General features: G+C 43.6%; 1 protein-coding gene across 1 annotated transcript; it reads right to left on the bottom strand.

The window, feature by feature from the left end:
- Positions 1–14,301: 14,301 nt before the first annotated feature.
- On the bottom strand, positions 14,302–15,619 carry LOC119311932. The gene is made up of 4 exons (XM_037587652.1): positions 15,521–15,619; positions 14,740–14,949; positions 14,508–14,564; positions 14,302–14,417 (listed from the first exon to the last, which is right to left on the bottom strand). Exons 1-4 carry the CDS (start codon positions 15,595–15,597, stop codon positions 14,348–14,350), a joined length of 414 nt encoding a protein of 137 aa, XP_037443549.1. The 5' UTR covers positions 15,598–15,619; the 3' UTR covers positions 14,302–14,347.
- Between the last annotated feature and the right edge of the window lie 2,931 nt (positions 15,620–18,550).

Genomic DNA, 18,550 nt, shown 5'->3' with positions numbered 1-18,550 from the left:
AGTTACCCTCCATGGACTTATTTTGATCCATGGATGCAACATAATTTTCTATACGATGACAGAGTATTACCAAATCACTATACATTTGGTTAGTTACATTTTTGTTGCTAAAACAAAGGGGCCGAAATATTTTATTGCTATTTTGTTTGTTTATTTCGGCTATACATGTTTTAATGGATGAATTCTACATGAACCTCATGGTAATGGCCGATACTTAACTATCGTCCTAAGAAACTATCTGATCATGGCCGGTGTGGAATTCTAACACCGTCCTTAGTTCAATTGGAACCGAGACAAGGTACATATTAAGTGATATTAGCTTTGTCTCTCTAGTACTATGGAGATTATATTTTGATGGTTCAATTTGTAGCAATGACCAAAGTGTTGGTGTTGTTTATTTATCTCCATATGGAGCTAGTTTGTGAAGCCTCATGCCGCTTAAGATATTTTTGCACAATGATCAAAGCCGAATATGCATTGTTATTCGGATTGGAGCTTTGCCTTGCTATAGGTGCTATACATATTGAGGCTTCCGGTGATTCGTTATTAGTAGTGCAATAAATATCCAAGGGTTTTCAATGTTTTGACGGATCACTTATAGTTTATCTTTTGGTATGTCTAGATGCAAGATTTACCTTGGGTTGCTTTGAAATTGTTCATATATCTAGGCATGACAATTCGAAAGAGTTGGCACAGCAAGCATCTGGCTATTATGTTAACCATGGTGTATTGCATTTCTATCAATAGCCGATGCTAGGTCTTGTCAACATAGGTAAGGCTGAATCGAAGCCCACCGCTTCGGCCACTAATGAAACTTTTATGCAGGAGAAGTAAGGATTGGAGGAAGTTCATTCTTGATTAGCTGCAAAATCCTAGCAAAAGGGTGAACAATATGGTTCGGAGGATGGTTTTGATCTATGAAACCTTATCACCAGATTGTTATAGAAGCTGAGAAGTTTTCACCCAAGTTTGCATCAAGAGGTTCAAACAAGCAATGGCCGATATATACTTGTCGTCCTAAGAACATGCAAAATGGCCGATGAAGTGTTGACATCGTCCTTAGAACAAGCTATGCGGAAGTTATTTTTCGGCACACAAACTTTGCCGAAAAACAGGGGGGCATGTGTTGACACCAGATTTTGGCACAGTCAATAACTTATTTAAGATGGCGTCAAATGGAGAAGTGATCTTCATGAAAGAGTTCCGTATTGTCGATATGAACATCTTTGAAGTTTGGGTCATCGCAGTCCGATTTCATCTCGAAGGCCGAAACTATGCTCAAAGTACTAAGATCTTCTATTCAGAGTACAGTTTGGCTGATTAAGCCCCCAAGACGACCTCAAATGGAAACATTATCTACATGGATTGTCTTCGTATCGTCGAAACGATCGATTTTGATATAAAAATCGTTCCAATCAGAGTTCGTATGCAAAAGTTAGAGCCATCAAAATACAGCCCTGTCAGGAGGCAAAAAACTGGCGCGCCCCACCAGACACCCTGTCTGATGGGTAGCGCGAGGATAGCCTGTTTTGCGCGACCGATTTGACCCTCAAGATGACTTCTGATCAAAAAACGTTCAACATAAAAGTTGTTCGTCTCGTAGAAACGGTCAAGATTGCTTTTGGGCTCGTTTCCATCCGAAATTGTTTACCACCACAAAAAAGACCCGCAAGATGCAGCCAGTTTAAACCGAACAGTTTTGGAAAGTTCGGACAAAACCAATCCGAATTTGACTAGGGTTTTGGACGTGAATCCAAGCCTTTTCCTTGCACGGGAAGTCCAGCCGCCTCTTATATACCTAAGGGGTGACGGCCGATTGAACAACACCAATCGAACAAACACATCTTCTACTTTTTCGTGTTCATCTACTTTTATCTCTCCCCTTGTATCTTTCTTCTCGTTCTTCGTCGTTCTTCAAGATTGGAGGCTGCGAATCCACGAGGCTCTAGGGGCAGTAAGGCCGACCTCGAGCAGCCAATCGTCGCCGCGAGCCTTGACGGGGTCCCTCCCGGGCGAGCGGGGCGTCTGGTCCCAAAAGCGCCGGCTTGCTGTCTTGCGTATCGCGCTAGAAGTCGGCCTCCCGCGGTGTGAGTTGCGGAGCATCTCCCTCGACGCCGCGGGTACACATCGACGTGTTCGTGTGACGCGTTCCAGCATCAACAGCTAGCACATATGGAGTATATCGCAAACACAAGTTTCCGTAATCAATAAATTGGTGCTAGCACAAATGGAGTATATTGCAAACACAACAATCAACTATCTTTTTCCGAAAAAAAATCACAAGTTACATGGGCATCATCAATTTGCAGATGGGGCAACGGTAGATACACGAGGGTCGAGGGCATCGCCTTGGACTCAACGATGAGTTAAGCACATAATACCACTATCTTTACGGCAAAAATCACCAAAAGCCACCAAAATTCGTTTTCTCATGATAAAACCACCGGTTTCTCGTAAAAATTTACCAAAAAAATTGATCACGTTATAGGAACTTTTGGCAGCGTTGCTGGTGTGTATGTCCCGTAAGTGAGACTGAGTTAGCAAAAAAAAAGGCCACGCAGGCATGTTAACTCTCTCTTCTTCCTTCTAGTTTACTCAAGTTCTCAACATCTAGCTAGTTTCTAAAATTCAATTCTAATTCATAGATCCAAACACATAATGAAGGTGAATATGATAGTCAGGCTATCTTGGATGAAAGACATAGTTCGTGTGAATCATGACCTTCCTTGCAATATTTCCTTCTGTGTAATCGTTCTTGTGTGCGTATGTGGGTATGTTTTTTGGTATCTACTCACTATATTATTTACCGTGTTATTCAGAGATCACAGGCCCTGCTGGGAGATTAGAGGCTGGCAGTGCATGCAACAGGGCATGTTGCTCAGGCAGATCATCGTTCAAAGTCTGGGCCTATGGTGCTTGTGGCGTAGGTCCTGTTTCTTTTCTTGAATACGCATGAGTGTACGTATCATTCAGTAAAGAAGAGATGGGAAAGAGCCCCAAAATCCACGGTTACAAGCTTATTTGCATGTGGAATTAATCCGGCACTACCCTAGTTTCTACAATGGACTATTTGATTGTGCCCCACACTCCTCGCTCCACCTTGAATCCTTCCGTGTCACCTTTGAACAATCCCGCCTTTGCCCAAAGTCTACCTTCGTCTTGTATGCGTTGGACGGTGCATGGGACCGAAGGCACCTCATCATTAAAGACCACATTATTCCTCTGCTTCCATATCATCCACATCCCAAGGAGGCATTTCGCATTGTGTGCACGCCAGCTGCTTGTGTTCCCGTCCTGTCTTATAGACCATTGCTCTAGCGACTCATTTTGCCTTGGTTGTAGGTCCAACCTCTTTGTCAATCGGCCGATGGCTACCCAGATCTGCTTTGCGAAGACACAATCCACCATCAGGTGCTGCATGGTTTCCTCGTGTTGGTTGCACAACGGGCATGAGTCTTGGTGAGGTAATCCACGTCGAGCAAGTCTATCGGATGTCCAACATCTGTTCCTTAGCGCCAGCCAAGAGAAGAAACGGCATCGCCGTGGCGTCTTAGACTGCCAAGTAAACGTAGCTGTTGCAGCCACTTCTCTTCCCATAAACCGAGTCACATAGGCCGATCGAGCCGAGAATTCGCCGTTCTGCTCCCACATCCACCTCACCGTGTCCTCCACCTCGATAGTTAATTGCACATCCGCGATCCTGGGCCAGAGATTTAGAAATTCGTTCACAGCTTCTGGCGTTAGGTCGGTGCCAATGCCATTGGTCCAATCATTGTTATTTATTGCATCCTCTACCAACTTAGATCGCCGCACTCTCCTCGGGACGCGGCTATAGATCCGCGGGGCCAGCTCACACATCCAGAAACCGTCAATCCATCTATCCTCCCAGAATAGGGTGTTTTTGCCATTGTCGATCATTGTCGTCTGTGCTGCCGCTTGAACCAATGCTTGCGAGTCTGATGGCACCACGATAGAGAATTCCGCCCAAGGCCTTTCCTTGTCAACCTTTTGCGGCCACGGCCATCGGGCTTGCTATGCTTTGTTCATCCAGAACAGGTTCGGAACACCCAGGCCACCTGGCCATTTGGGCGTGCATACTTCGTCCCACGCGACCGCACATGACCCACCACGGGCCTCTTTCTTTCCGCACCAAAGGAAGCTTCTGCAGATCTTGGTGAGCGCCGCTAATGTCTTCCTCGGCAGGTCCAAAGCCATCATTGAGTGCACCAGGATGGCACAAAGAACAAATTGGATCAACATGAGTCTGCTACTCTTTGGCAGCAAGGCTGCTTTCCACATTGGTAGGCAGTCCGCAACCCTGTCTACCAGATCCTGCCGCCGCGCCGCGGTGGGTTTCCTTATCTTTAGGGCATCTCCAGCCGCGCCCCCAGGAAGGCCTCCCCAGGCGTTTTTTTCGCGCCGGCGCCGAAATAACGGCCCAGTCGCGCCCCTAGGAGCCCGATTTTCGCCGGCTTGGGCCGAAAACAGCGCCGGCGGACCCAACCCGAACCCGGCGCGCTGGGGGGGCGCCCGGGGGCGCCGGGCGAACTGTTTTGGCGCGAAAACGAAGCGGGCCCACCGCGTCAGCAACACGGCTCTCTTCTCGGCCCTTCGTCGTCCTCATCGCCTCGTTTCCCGTGGTGAATCAATGCCAAAGCTGCCGCACGATGCCGCGCCGGTCAGCGTGCCATTGGTGCTCACGGGCAGCGCAGTGAAGACCGGACGACGCGCGTACCTCGCCCTCCCTCGCCCGCCACGCGTACACACGGTGGCACGCGCGCATCGGCCTATATATGACGCGCCCCGCCGCACTCGGCGACTCATCACGCTCTCCCGCCGTCGTCGTTTCTCCCTCTCCTCTCCTCTCTTTCGCCGTCTCCAAGTTCCACCCATGGCCGAGTGCTTCCCAGGCGACGGCGCGGCGGCGAACGGCTTCGGCTGCCGCCACCTCCATGAAGACGAGGCTCGCCTCCTTTACGAGGCTGAGAACCCGGTCCCGCCGGACATGCGGATGCTCAGGGCGTGGAGGATCAGCGCGGTCGGCGTGTCGGTGCCCCCGATACCCCCCGAAGCGGCCCGGCGTGCGCAGATCGCACGCATCCGCTAGAATCTGCCGCGCGCGGCGAGGGAGGGGCCACGGTACGTCCCCGACAGCCCGCTCTGGGAACCCTATTTCCGCCGCCGTCACGCCCAGCAGCTCGAGGCCACCAACGGCGTCTAGCCCTCCGGCAGGCTCAACGCCGCCGGCCAGCATCGGTGGTGGGGCGTGCCCGGGCGCACGTTGGAGGCTGTCCTCGAGTACATCGAGGGCGGCAACACGCCGTGCCTCGAGTACCCCGATCCCCCTTCTTTCTCAGGGCGCCGGGGAAGCTCCTGGACCCCGAGGCGCATGGAGACCGGGGGGTCCTCCTCCTCGTCCGGCGGCTCGCCCTGCCTCCGCCCCATCAAGCCGGAGCCCCAGGGCGCGCCGGTCAGCGCGCGCACCCGCAGCTCCGGCGTCCGCATCGGCGCCAACACCTCTCCACCCGCCGGCCGCCTTGTCCTCGTCGAGCCCAAGCCAGAGCCCGGCTTGCCCTCGGAGTACGAGGATATAGCCCGGCGCGGCATCTCCGACGAGGACGCCATGCGGTGGGCGCGGGACGACTACCTCCGCGACGAGATGGTCCGGCAGCGCCGGGCCCTGGAGAAGATAGCCGCACGCAAGCGTGGGCGCGAGGACGAGCACGGCGTCGTGGGCCTCGACAGCGACGACGACGACGCCCCCGGACCGTCCAACCCGCTGCGCCAACCGGGGGAGGGATGCAGCAGGGACGGCGGAGGCGTAGGCGGTGGCGGCGGCGACGACGACGACGACGATGACGACGACGGCAGTGACTACACGCGGTTCTACCGCCTCCTCGGCATGTAGAACCGCGTGGGCAGGCGGCCAGGCGGGCGGCGAGGACAGCGGGGGTAGCCCGCGGTAGTTTTTTTCTTTTTTTTGTAAAATATGTTTAAGTTTGAATGAACTCGCCGACGTTTGTGTTAAATTTAAGCCGGTTTTACGCCGTGTTTGCTTTTTTTTACTAACCGTGGTCGCCGCGACTGGGAGGCATCACGGTTCCAGTGCGCGGTTTAGCACCGGTGCGCCCCCAAGGGGCGATTTTTTGCCCCTCCTAAGGGGCCAACGGCTGGAGATGCCCTTAGCGGCATCCCCAGGTATTTTCACGGGAATGTGGAGTCGCCCGCTTTCTAAAAATAAAGGCCTGTCACGTTCGCAGTCTGCCATTGGCCGGCCCAATAGTGAGTGTTTACGGTAGCGCTAGAGAAAATCCAAAAAGGTCACGCACGTACTAGGTGTCGAACCGGACAACGCTACACCTACGTAAAATGTTTTACGTAACTTACTAAGGATCCTAGCTGGAAAGATTTTATTGGTTAGGAAAAGTGAGGCCACGACCTAAGGCGTGTTTGAGCGAGTTGGTAGCCACTAGAACCAGTCAGTTTTGCTGATGCAAATGGAACCCGGATATTTGATGGTAAGATGCAATGATTAACCGTATCAAAATATTCATTGCACATTAGCAGTGATTACATTACAACTATGGCCCCATTTTTGCATGACATAACCCCTTGCTGGATCATTCAAACATTCAATAAAATCTACACATATGTGAAAATCTGGTCACCAATTTTGTGTGTACGGCTACCTGTATGCCTAAATCCTATAAATAAGGGAATTGCTTGCAGCCATCATCCAGAAAGTACGTGGTCATTACTCACTAATGTGGACTCTATCACTAGTAGAAAAAGGGCCTATTTTCCCGGTTGGTAAGGGCCTTTAGTCCCGGTTGGTGAACCGGGACTAAAGGCCGCGGCCACGTGGAGCTCCACCTTTAGTCCTGGGGCTAAAAGAAATTTTGTGATTTTTTTTTGTTTTTTTTTGAATAATTTTTTATTTTCAAATTTCTGAATTATTTTAACCTCTAATCTCTAATCAGCACCCCTCATCACTGATCAATTTATCCTCTAATCTCTAATCACCCTCATCATTCCAAATCATCTAACTTCCCGAACGGTCACCCATCCTCCCACTCCCCCAGCCTGAGCACGCTTAACTTCCGGGTTCTATTCTCCCTCGTTTCCAAGTCTGCACTTGTTGTTTTCCTAACAATAGTAAGATGTCAATCCTATTAACCCTCAGAAATTTTGCTTGAGCATGAAGTGACACATTTCTCTGTTTGAGTTTCAAACTATTGTTTTAAAAAACAATAATTATTTAGAAAACAATAGTTATTTTGAATAATTAGTTTGACCATAGTTTGACCACAGTTTGACCACAGTTTGACCATAATTGACTAAATTCAAAATAGCTGAACAAATTATTTAGTAACACTAATATTCTAGAATAATTAGTTTGACCATTGTTTGACCATAGTTTGACCATAGTTTGACCACAGTTTGACCATAGTTTGACCAGATTTGACCAAAATTCAAAATAGCTGAACAAATTATTTAGTAACACTAATATTCTAGAATAATTAGTTTGACCATTGTTTGACCACAGTTTGAAATTTTTTAGATTTTTTCCACTCTAGATCTTAAAAGCACCGTAACTTTTTTCTGTTAGGTTTTTGAGGATTTTGAAAATGTTTAACGGGGTTTTTGAGGATTTTAAAATTTTGGGTGTAACTTTTCGAATAGATGATTTTTCATATAAAAAACTTTTTCATCCGAGTTAGTATGCAAAAGTTATGCCCATATTTACAAATTCCAGAGAGATTTTGCAAATAAAGTTGAAATTCACATTTGCAAATTTTCCCAACAACTAGACCACATATCACATGGGAAACTTATTTTCTTTTATTTTTTTGACATTTCCATCATTTTCTTTTATTTTTTAAAAAACTAAAAAGGCGATCCAAGGGGGGTAGAGTTTGAAAATGGGACCTTTAGTACCGGTTCGTGGCACGAACCGGGACTAAAGGTCTCAACCCCATTAGCACCGGTTCGTGCCTCAAACCGGGACTAAAGGTCTAATCTTTAGTCCCGGTTTGAGGCATGAACCGGTGCTAATGGGCATCGCACCCTTTAGTCCCGGTTCGTGCCACAAACCGGGACTAAAGGGCACAGGTGAACCGGGACTAATGCCTTAGCCGCACGAACCGGGATAAATGCTCACATTAGTCCCGGTTCGTGATTGAACCGGGACTAATGTGAATATTGGCCCGGAACCATAGCCCTGTTTTCTACTAGTGTATGGAACTTTTGGCTATTGAGTGCAACCAATGGGAGACGATAGCACGGGTTATCTACAACCGATTTGGAAAATACATGAGGCGCTGGTTATCACGATAGCACGGGTTATCTACAATCGATCAAATAATATGATAGGTATTTAGTCAATTTGGCCTATTTTTCGCTGGTTGTTGCATTTTTTTTATCTACCATTTTTGTGTTTATGCTCCTTATTTGAGCCTTTGCTGGACCTAAGACTTTGTTTTCAAATTTTGCATCAATAAAATGGCTGCATGCATCACTCTAATGCAGAGGCTGGGGGTAGTCCTCCTTTTTTAAAAAATATCATTCCAAAAGTGCAAGAACTAAGAAGTCAATAAAATTAACTTTATTTGTTAAGAAAATAAGAAGGGAGAAGCTGAATAATAAAAGAAAATATGAACATAACGGTAAGTTCAAAATATATTCACATTCATAGTTTCACTTAAGAGGACGCCTACGCAGGGCGTCCACACTCTCTCCTTTGTAACTAAAACATATATACATAATAAAGCTACTACCATCACCTTGTTCACAAAATAATCCGACTCAAGTTGCAAGGGGAATTTATTGTCTATAGATGCCAGAGTAGCAAAGTCCCGGGGTGCACAAAAACCACACTACAAAGAACATTTAGCATGTAGCATGGTCCAGCATACATGACATATTTTCAGAAAAAAATGCAATCAACACCTCTAAGCATGTCTTTTATTTAGATCATGCAGGCAATAGTTCACTAAACTATCGAATTCAAATTTTAAAAGCAGCATGTACGGCATAAGCAGTTGAATGGAGTTCTTCATGGCTGCAACACTGCAGTTCCGTTTGTTCATGAAGTGAATCTGACTAACATAATGGATACTTCTATAGAATAGCCAAGATATTGACCTGCAAATTTGTCCAGATGGCTAAAAACAGTAAATCGAATGATGTAGACCAAGCTGATCGTATAACTTTTTTACTGTAACAACATGCGACATAATAGCAAAAGGTGCATCTAAAAATTGTGAAATTCATATTGTTATGCATGTAGAAGCTACACATATTCACAGTTGGGATTTCACTGAATGTCTTAGCTTTGCCCTTATCAACCTTACAACCCTAAACCCCAAACATTACTTCTGTAGTATATGGTTCTTTATCAGAAACTTGTTTGTGAAGTTACAAACATAATGCAAATATCAACAATCTGAACTGGAGCTTTACAATTTGTTGAGAAAAAGATATGGCAAGCAGACATTATGCAGTTGTAAACACGGGTTATATATGCAAATAGCAATACTCTCTTCCTTTAAGAAATACCTCTCAAAACTGAAGCTCTAACTATGACAATAAAAGCATGAGCTGCAGGTGCTTCTAACCCCTTTTTCCTTAACTCCGCTTTTAAGCCTCTTAGTTTACCATGATTATCAACTTGTCAGCAGTGGCGGAGCCAGCGTTGAACCATTGGGTTCACATGAACCCAATGAAATTCGCTACCTACGTGCATGTCATGTACGACATATAAGGCCTGACCCCAATAAAAAATCAAGCCTGACCCCATCAAGCTGCTAACGCCTCATGATTAGACAAATAAAAAGGCCCAAAAGCCCAGGCATCTTCGTTACTAGTACAAGATCAATACATGTACGACATCTAAAAAAAGAAGATCAATCAATACCTGTACGAGGAATACACGGACGGCCGCCGCACACATCGTCGCTTTCCAACTCGCCTCGCCTCTCCCTCCGCCGTCTCGCCCCGTTTTTGTTAGGCCCGTCGCTTCCGTCCTCATCTCGACGCCGACGCCCGACGGTAAATAGCGTAGAAGCGCTCAACTGCAGTCTAATTCGAGGCAGTAATATCACCTCCACATCTCTTCCCTCTGCTACCCAATCTAAATCTAATAGCCTTTTGCCCTAATTTTCTAATTCTTATTTTCATGGACTTTCATTGATGCAGGCTATGGAAAGATATTTTTCAAAGAAGAGAAGTCGATCATCTGATCCAGATAATGACGCGGGGACATCGAGGACACCCGTCAGATGTAAGCAAACTGCATCAAATGTCGCTGCCAGTAGTCTCCCAAAGCCTTCTGTCCACAAAGAGATTAATTTAGATGAATTGCCCTACGATCCGGCTGATCGGAAGAGAATTTCGGAGTACACAAGAAATCCTAAGAAGCAAGATGAGATTAGGCGACGATACTTAACAAGGGGACCTTACAAGCCTCCATTTACTTTTGTTTATCCACACAGGGACATTGGAGATACTCAACGAAGATTTAATCCAGACTGGTTTAAAGATTATGGTCGTTGGCTTGAGTATAGTGACAAGGTGCATAAGGCCTTTTGTTTGTGTTGTTATCTTTTCAGAGATAATAATGAGGGACAAGCTGGGAGTGATGCATTTGGAATTAATGGTTGGAACGGTTGGAACAAGAAAAGTAGGCTGGATACCCATGAGGGTAAAGGTAATGTTAATAGCTTTCATAATGTAGCAGTAAAATGGTGTGATGCTTTGATGAATCAAGATCAATCAATTCTGGTAGCTCTCGATAAGCAAACTGATCTTACAAAAAAGCAAAATCGAATTCGGCTTAATGCTTCAATTGATTCTGTTAGATACTTGTTGCATCAAGGCTTAGCTTTCCGAGGCCATGACGAAACAAAAGAGTCAAAAAAATAAGGGAAACTTTCGAGAGTTGGTAAAAACTTTGGCAAATCAAAATGATGATATACGGAAGGTAGTTCTTGAGAATGCTCCACAAAATTGCAAGTGGGTATGTGGAGATATTCAGAAGGAAATTGCGAACTATTTTGCCAAGGTAACATCATCATTAAATTATATTTCCTACTATTTTTGTTGTGTTCCAATTTACACTAATCTCTAATGATCCCCTTATTCTGTTGCACAGATAACTTTGAATTATATTATTGAAGAAATTGGAGGTGATGTGTTTAGTTTGTTGATTGATGAAGTTGCTGATGTGTCTGACAAAGAGCAAATGGCAGTTGTTTTGAGATATCTTAGCAAGCGTGGATTTATCATTGAACGGTTAGTTGGAGTGGTACATGTGCAAGAAACATCGGCAATATGTCTTCAGGCTGCACTTTAAAAATTATTCACCGATCTTGGTTTAAGCATAAAACAAGTCAGATGACAATGTTATGACAGGGCTAGCAATATGCGCGGCGAGTTCAATGGCTTGAAAGCAAAGATTTTGCAAGAGAATAAGTCAGCCTATTATGTGCATTGTTTTGCTCACCAACTCCAGTTGGTTATTGTAGCAGTAGCAAAGAAGCATGAAGATATTTCAGATTTTTTCTACATGATCTCCATTTTATTTAATGTGGTTGGAGCTTCTTGCAAAAGAAAGGACATGATTAGAGAGAAACATCGAGAGGATGTAATAAAAGCCATAGGTAGTGGGCAGATTAGCACTGGCAGAGGGTTAAATCAAGATCAAACTCTTCAGATAGCTGGTGACACTCGTTGGGGCTCACACTACAGAACTCTCTCAAGTCTAGTGAAGTTGTTCCCTGCAGTCATGTCTGTTCTGAAATATGTGGAGAAAGAAGGTAAAAATGAAAAGAAAAGTCAGGCGCGTGGTCTTGTAGCATATTTTGAGACCTTTGATTTTGTGTTTTTATTTGCACATGATGCTGCATATATTAGGAAATGCAAATACTTTGTCACATTCTTTACAAAAGAAGGATCAAGACATCCTAAATGCCATGTCATGTGTCAAGTCCACAAGGAATGAGCTACAAGAACTAAGGGAGAATGGATGGGACTCACTGATACAGAAGTCATATTCATTTTGTGAAGAACATGACATTGAGAAGGCGGACATGCTGGAGCAATATATCAATCGACACAAACCAAGACAAAAAACTAATAAGACAAACCTCCAGCATTACCGAGTAGAGTGTCTTAATTCTGTAATTGACTGGCAACTTCAAGAGTTTGATGACCGTTTCAATGAGGTAAATTCTGCATTACTTGGTCACATGGCTTCTTTCAACCCAAACGATGGATTTGTTACTTTTAACTTGGATAGCTTAGTGAAGCTAGCTGAGTTTTATCCAGATGATTTTGATTCAAAAAAAATGGATGATCTTGGTCCTGAACTGCGCACTTACATTGATAATGTGAGAGCGGATGAAAGGTTTGCTAATTTGGACGGGATTGCTGATCTTGCGAAGTTAATGGTGCAGACAAATAAACATGTTACTTTTCCCTTGGTCTATCATCTTCTAAAGTTAGTATTGATATTACCAGTTGCAACAGCATCCGTGGAGAGATGCTTTTCAGCTATGAATGTTGTCAAGAAAAAGTTGCGCAACAAAATTGGTGATCAATTCATGAGTGATTGTCTAATTTGCTATGTGGAGAAAGAGATGTTTTCTCCCATTAGTAATGATGTTGTGTTTGATCTTTTTAAGGTGATAAAAGATCGAAAAGGGAAGCTCTAAAATGTGAGTGACTTTACATGATTCTTTCACATGATGTCACTTTTATTTTAAACTTGCCAAACTAACTTGTTATTTTCTTCATTGTTTTCAGAAAGATGAGAAGTTGGATCTGAAATATGAAGTTTATTTTGGTACCACTTTTATCAATAATATGTAAACAAGTGATTTTATAATTTCATCCGATCGGTATGTTATGCACTCTTATTTTTTTAAGTGACAAATATGTGTGATAAATGATTTCATATTCATTGTGGTTTCTTTGACTGATATAATCTCGTTGCAATTTGTCACAAAATAGGACTAAGTTCATTAAAAAAAATCACAACTAGTTAGTGAATGAACCCATTGACAAAAATTTCTGGCTCCGCCCCTGCTTGTCAGAACACATTGCCTTCTCGAACCAAACTGACAAACTTTCATCTAACATCACTATAACAATTTAAGCTTTGGCTTCACCTTTTTTGTTAACAAATACAAAAAGAATGGAACTAACTTCACTATTAAAATTTAAGCTTTGGCTTCACCTTTTTTGTTGACAGAAATGCAAAAAAGGGGAATATAATATCAACCTGGCAATTTAAGCTTTGGCTTTAAGTTTTTGTTGACACATATACAAAAACGGAACCGTTCTCTATACAAAAGGATGAAACGTACTCCCATTAAAGTACCTGATATTTCGCATAAAAAATAGTAGGAACGATGAGAACTATAGAAGAGGGTATGATCAATTGCCTAAACTGAGCGGTAGCACGACCAGTCGTTCTAGAGTTAAAAAAAACTAGTTGACCCGTTGCACCAAATGGCGCAGAGACCCGTTGGATCCATGTGCACATGGAAAATAAAATCCATGGTTTAGTTGTGACCAAGCACATATGGAACAAATTTTATCTCCTTTAAGAAAAAATGGTGGCTTGTTGTCTACATTGAGATGTATATACACATTTTAATTTCGTAGCACAGAGTTGCATTCAAAAATCATCTGGTTTAATTGGTTTATTAGTTGTTGTCAAGCACATATGATAACAAATTTTATTTCCTTTAACAGAAAAAATGGTGACTTGTTGTCTAAAATGAGATGTATATACACATTTTAATTTGGTAGCTCCCGTTGGAATTATGTGTATTTTTTCAACACAATCACCTGTTTGAGCAAATACGCACGCTAAGAATTTAGATCCTTAAACATAAAAGAATGTATATTTAAAAACATAAGTGCTTTGGGAATATTTGCATTTCTTAGGTCATAATCAACTACTCTCTCCAATCCAAACAAAGGGTCGTGACTTTAGTTCAAACGAAAGTCACGACACTTTTTTTTGAATCAGAGGGAGTAATAAAGAGATCAAATATCAATGATCTCACTTCTTCAGAATCTTTTGCTTCAACTAGTAGTGAGTAAAAGGCAAACATTACAAAACACAGCGACACTGAGCCACACCAATTTCATGATTACAATTACAAAGCAAATCCCAGAATTCATAAAGTTTCGAAGACACTCAACATCTGATAGTTACTACACAAACATGGAGAGTCAACTGACATAGACCAGAGCAAAAATACTGACAAATGCATAGATTTCGCATACATTGCGATTAGCACTTGACCTCTTTCCGGTCATGTGAAGTAGAGGAAAGTTAGCTCAACAGCTCCTTCCTTTTAGTAGGCGAACACCAAGTTGCCATTATCATGCACTCGCCCACAAAGCTGAAACAGGTCAAGAGGAGCAGTTTTAGAACTTGAGTAAGTTGAATGTATATATCAGTGCTACCTTCCCAAAGAAGCTGCAAGGATTACCATGTGATGTTGGGAACCAAGGCGTAACAGCCATTGAGGATATCTTGCCTAAAAAAGCTGCAAGGATAGCTTGTATAGAAATATACATTAGTACGCAGCAGATTGTTTATCTAAAGTTATTATCTTAAGGATACATTGGTACAGGTAACAGTAACAAACTGGACATCTGAAGTTAGTACCCAGAAAATAAAGGCATAATGCATCTACATTGTAGCTTTCGCAATCCATTAACCTGGGATTGTGTGGTGAGATGCATGTCATCTTCCAGAGAGACAAAGAACTATACATGAGCTGACCATGCCAATTGATCCATCCTTTACATTTCTCAGATGGAAGGCGTGGGTCCTTGCACCAACAGGCAACAGGAACTGGTGCCAGCAATTTTGGATTCACAGAAATTAGTATGGCATCAAGGTAGATAACAACTGAACTAATATGGCGCCTGCAATTTTGAAATAATAGAATTAGTATGGCATCGAGGTAGATAACAAGCAACACATAATACTACTATAAGTTTACTGCTAAGGTGGATAAGCAACCAGAAGGCGCAAAAAATAATCTGGTGGATGAATTAGAAGATTGACACCTAACCATAGGGAGTACTCAACCATAGGCGAAAAACAAACTGCATTAAACAAAGGAACATGGCCGCTTGAAGAAAATCATTTATTTGTAAAACATACTTTATCAGGTTGAATGGAATTCAATGATGCAAAAAGGGATAATGTAACATATCTATTCTCTGGTCATCAATAAAATAATTAAATACAAAACAAAATAACATTCTCTTTCCATCAAAAAGGAATTCTCTAATAACAAAGTCATTATTGATCAATTAGACAAAAGTTAGTATGTAGCAGGCTCTTCATAGAGGAACTGCATATTTTCATTCATGATAGAAGAAATCAAAGTGATTTTAAACAAATTGATGGAAGAAATGACCAGAATAAAATACCGGCCAAAATAACTCCCAAAAAACATGAAACACAAATAGAAGCATGATGCACACACACCTCTCTGATCCACCATTGACTCTGATTTCCAGAATCCAACCTGCCTCTGAATTATAATGTATATGAAAACAAATCATGTGGGCAGCAACCGCTACTATTCCAGATTATTTGCCAACAGAAACCAAACCAAGGCCCTGTGTCTCTATCTTTTCCACTTATTTGCTAACCTCTGTAGGGACAAGATCTTTGGAGAAGAACGACGACGACAAGTCTTGCGGAGGGCCGAACGGGTACAGGCGTCCCCTGTCAATCCCTCGAGATGCTATCACTATAGGTGCTGCAAGGAACTTTATCCCCTTCTTTCGTTCTTTCATTGTCTCTTCACGTTCATCATGTTCATGTGACGACTGACAAAACTGAAGCACTGAAATTAGCAACATAATAAATATTATAAAGATAAAAACATATGTTGCATTCACAACCAAACCAAGCTTTGAATCAATGCTAATGTTGTATTGCAACAAAATGAGATTTTGACAAATAATATAGGTGCTTCACAGGACTTAAAGTGCCAATGGATGACTGACTGAATGTAGGTCTGAAACAAAAACTTTATTAAGGGTGTAATATGAATCAACAGAGTACTCCCAAAAAATGAGCGATAAAAGAAATTGCCAAAAGGAAAAGATTTCCAAGAAATCCAAACACTACAGAGGAGCCACCATGGTTATCTTGGCATCATATTAAAAAGAATTAAAGGAATACCTGAAGAACAATTACTTCAATAACCCGGCTTAGCTTACAAAAGGCACCACATATGTTGCATATTCCCCTTGAATCCCATGAAGGGCTTTGCCATATCTTGATCATATGTAAACAATAAGAAGAATGTTTCTCCGGAACTCCAGTAATCACCGATGTATTTTAAGATACAAAAGTGATTTGTCAACAGAAATAGTTAAGCCCACTCAGAGTGTTCTGAAAACATAAGAACTCATGTCATACAGAAGCGGGCGTGGTAACGGAAAATATTGATACACCAGCTCTCGCTCTGCAAAGTCTGAACTGAAGCATGTAACTAAATGACTGAGATTGCACCTTATTATTAATTATGGCCGTAAGTTCTGATGATGTTTTTAGAAGATAAAGCGTGAGAAACAAAAACCCAGTTTGCGAATTGCAAATTCAAAGTATGGTTTCGCAAGGGGCATGTTGCTTATTTCATGATATCGAACAACCCCGATTTGAGTCAAGGCAGATAGTTTTGAGCTACCAAACTGATTTTGAAAATCTACAGCTCATTGACAGTTTTGTTGGGAAAAGATACATGCAGTTTTGCGAACATCAACAATATGACATATGCAAGCACTGAATAGTAGACCCTGACAAGACCGATTCATGCCCATTTTCATTGGCTTGGTTCTCACAATTAATGACAGATGTTAATTGGTTAGACCAATCTGTTGATCATGCATTAGCGGGTTATTTTATCAAATTGGGAAGAACAAATCGCAGCAAAAGTAAGGCCAGCTACAGCCTACAGGATCTAGGAACAAAGATACTGCATCATTAAGATTTAAGGAAGGCATAACAAACATACAAAAAACCATAATCTAAATTATTGAAGGCTGAACTATCATTTTAGAGAGAATAACAAGCATCTAATTGGGTGAACAACACTGAAAGGGGACTAACCAGCTTAATGCACGGAATGTAAGCTTTGTTGCGCCATACACAGTTGCACATTTTAACGGCGGGATCATGGTTCAAGCAGATATGAATCTAGTGGGCACTTTCCGGCGGCAAGCATTTCCCTTACATCCGTGTCATCATAGTTGAGTCAGTAAAGCATGCTGCGGTCAGCTAGCCGCAGATGAAGTCAACAAAACATGCAAAAAAAGACCAAAATATGTACTGCGCAACCAACAAATTAAAGATGCAATTATGTAGAGTCACCTAGAGATGTCATTGTCGGTGGAGGTCCAGACTTCGGTTGTAGCAGAGGTGTTATTCTTGTTCCCCACGGACCATGGTGTTACCACAACAAGGCCATGAACATTATCTGGAAGAGGAAAATCAGCATCAAATCAGATCGGCCAACGAAGAAATCAACCCCTGTTTTGACCAAAAAAAATCAGATCAAGCAAGAGAGGAAAACAAACCAGACGAACGCCCTCTTCTTCAGCATGGACCACCTGATCCAGTCACCCCTCTCATGCTCCTTGCTACTGCCATCTCTAGGCTCGGTGGTAGGCAGAGGGGAAACGGGAGGATGATGTGTGCCGCCCTGGATCTTGATCCCCGTCGCCTTGGCTGAATCGAGGGATGGAGGAGGTGGAGGCCGGTGGCACGAGGAGAGAAGAGGCACCAACCGGTGACCACTGACCAGAGGCCGCCAGTCCTCTGTGTGCGGACGCCAGGGAGAACGCTGCCAGCTAGATCTTGATGGCCCCTCACCCTTCCTACTCGAGCTACTGGTCGTCGCCGCGAGGGTGAGGCGAGCTCGGGTTGAGAGGGACGGCGTCCGGCAAGCCAACGGCGCCGCCCCCATGGCCATGAGGGCCGGCCTACTCCTTCACCCTGTCCTCGGCCTACTCCCTCTGCATGTAGATGTAGCCTCACGCAACCCACCATCGAGCTCGCCTAACCTGCGCCCGATCTGAAACCAGGCGCCGCCGACGGCCGCATATAGAAAACGAAAAGAAGGAAGGCGAGGTGGATGGGCTATTGTGATCAAGAAGCAGCAACGGCGGTGGAGGGGGAGTAGCAGGCAGCGGCAATGAAGAGCGAGGAGGACGGAGGGACCGTGAGGATCGAGGGGAAGGGGGGCTAGGGTTGTGTGGTGGCTGGTTTGGACTTTGGAGTGGGAGGAGAGGATGGGATTGGGTGCGAAGCAGTGCACGAGTAGGGATGTCATCTCTGAATCAATGTGTCAAACAGTAGACAACCTGTTAACTCATGTTTCTGAGAGTTATCCTTCTAATACGTGTCACATTACAAAATTGTTTGGCTTCTTTGTTCATCGATTCAAGGTAAAATGATGGGGGAGTACCTAGAACTCATCTAGATGAGATATAATTTGGTCTCATT

The sequence above is a fragment of the Triticum dicoccoides genome, chromosome 1B, assembly GCF_002162155.2.
Source record: "Triticum dicoccoides isolate Atlit2015 ecotype Zavitan chromosome 1B, WEW_v2.0, whole genome shotgun sequence".
In the NCBI taxonomy this organism is placed as follows: Eukaryota; Viridiplantae; Streptophyta; class Magnoliopsida; order Poales; family Poaceae; genus Triticum; species Triticum dicoccoides.
This window is presented reverse-complemented; position numbering and strand designations above follow the sequence as displayed.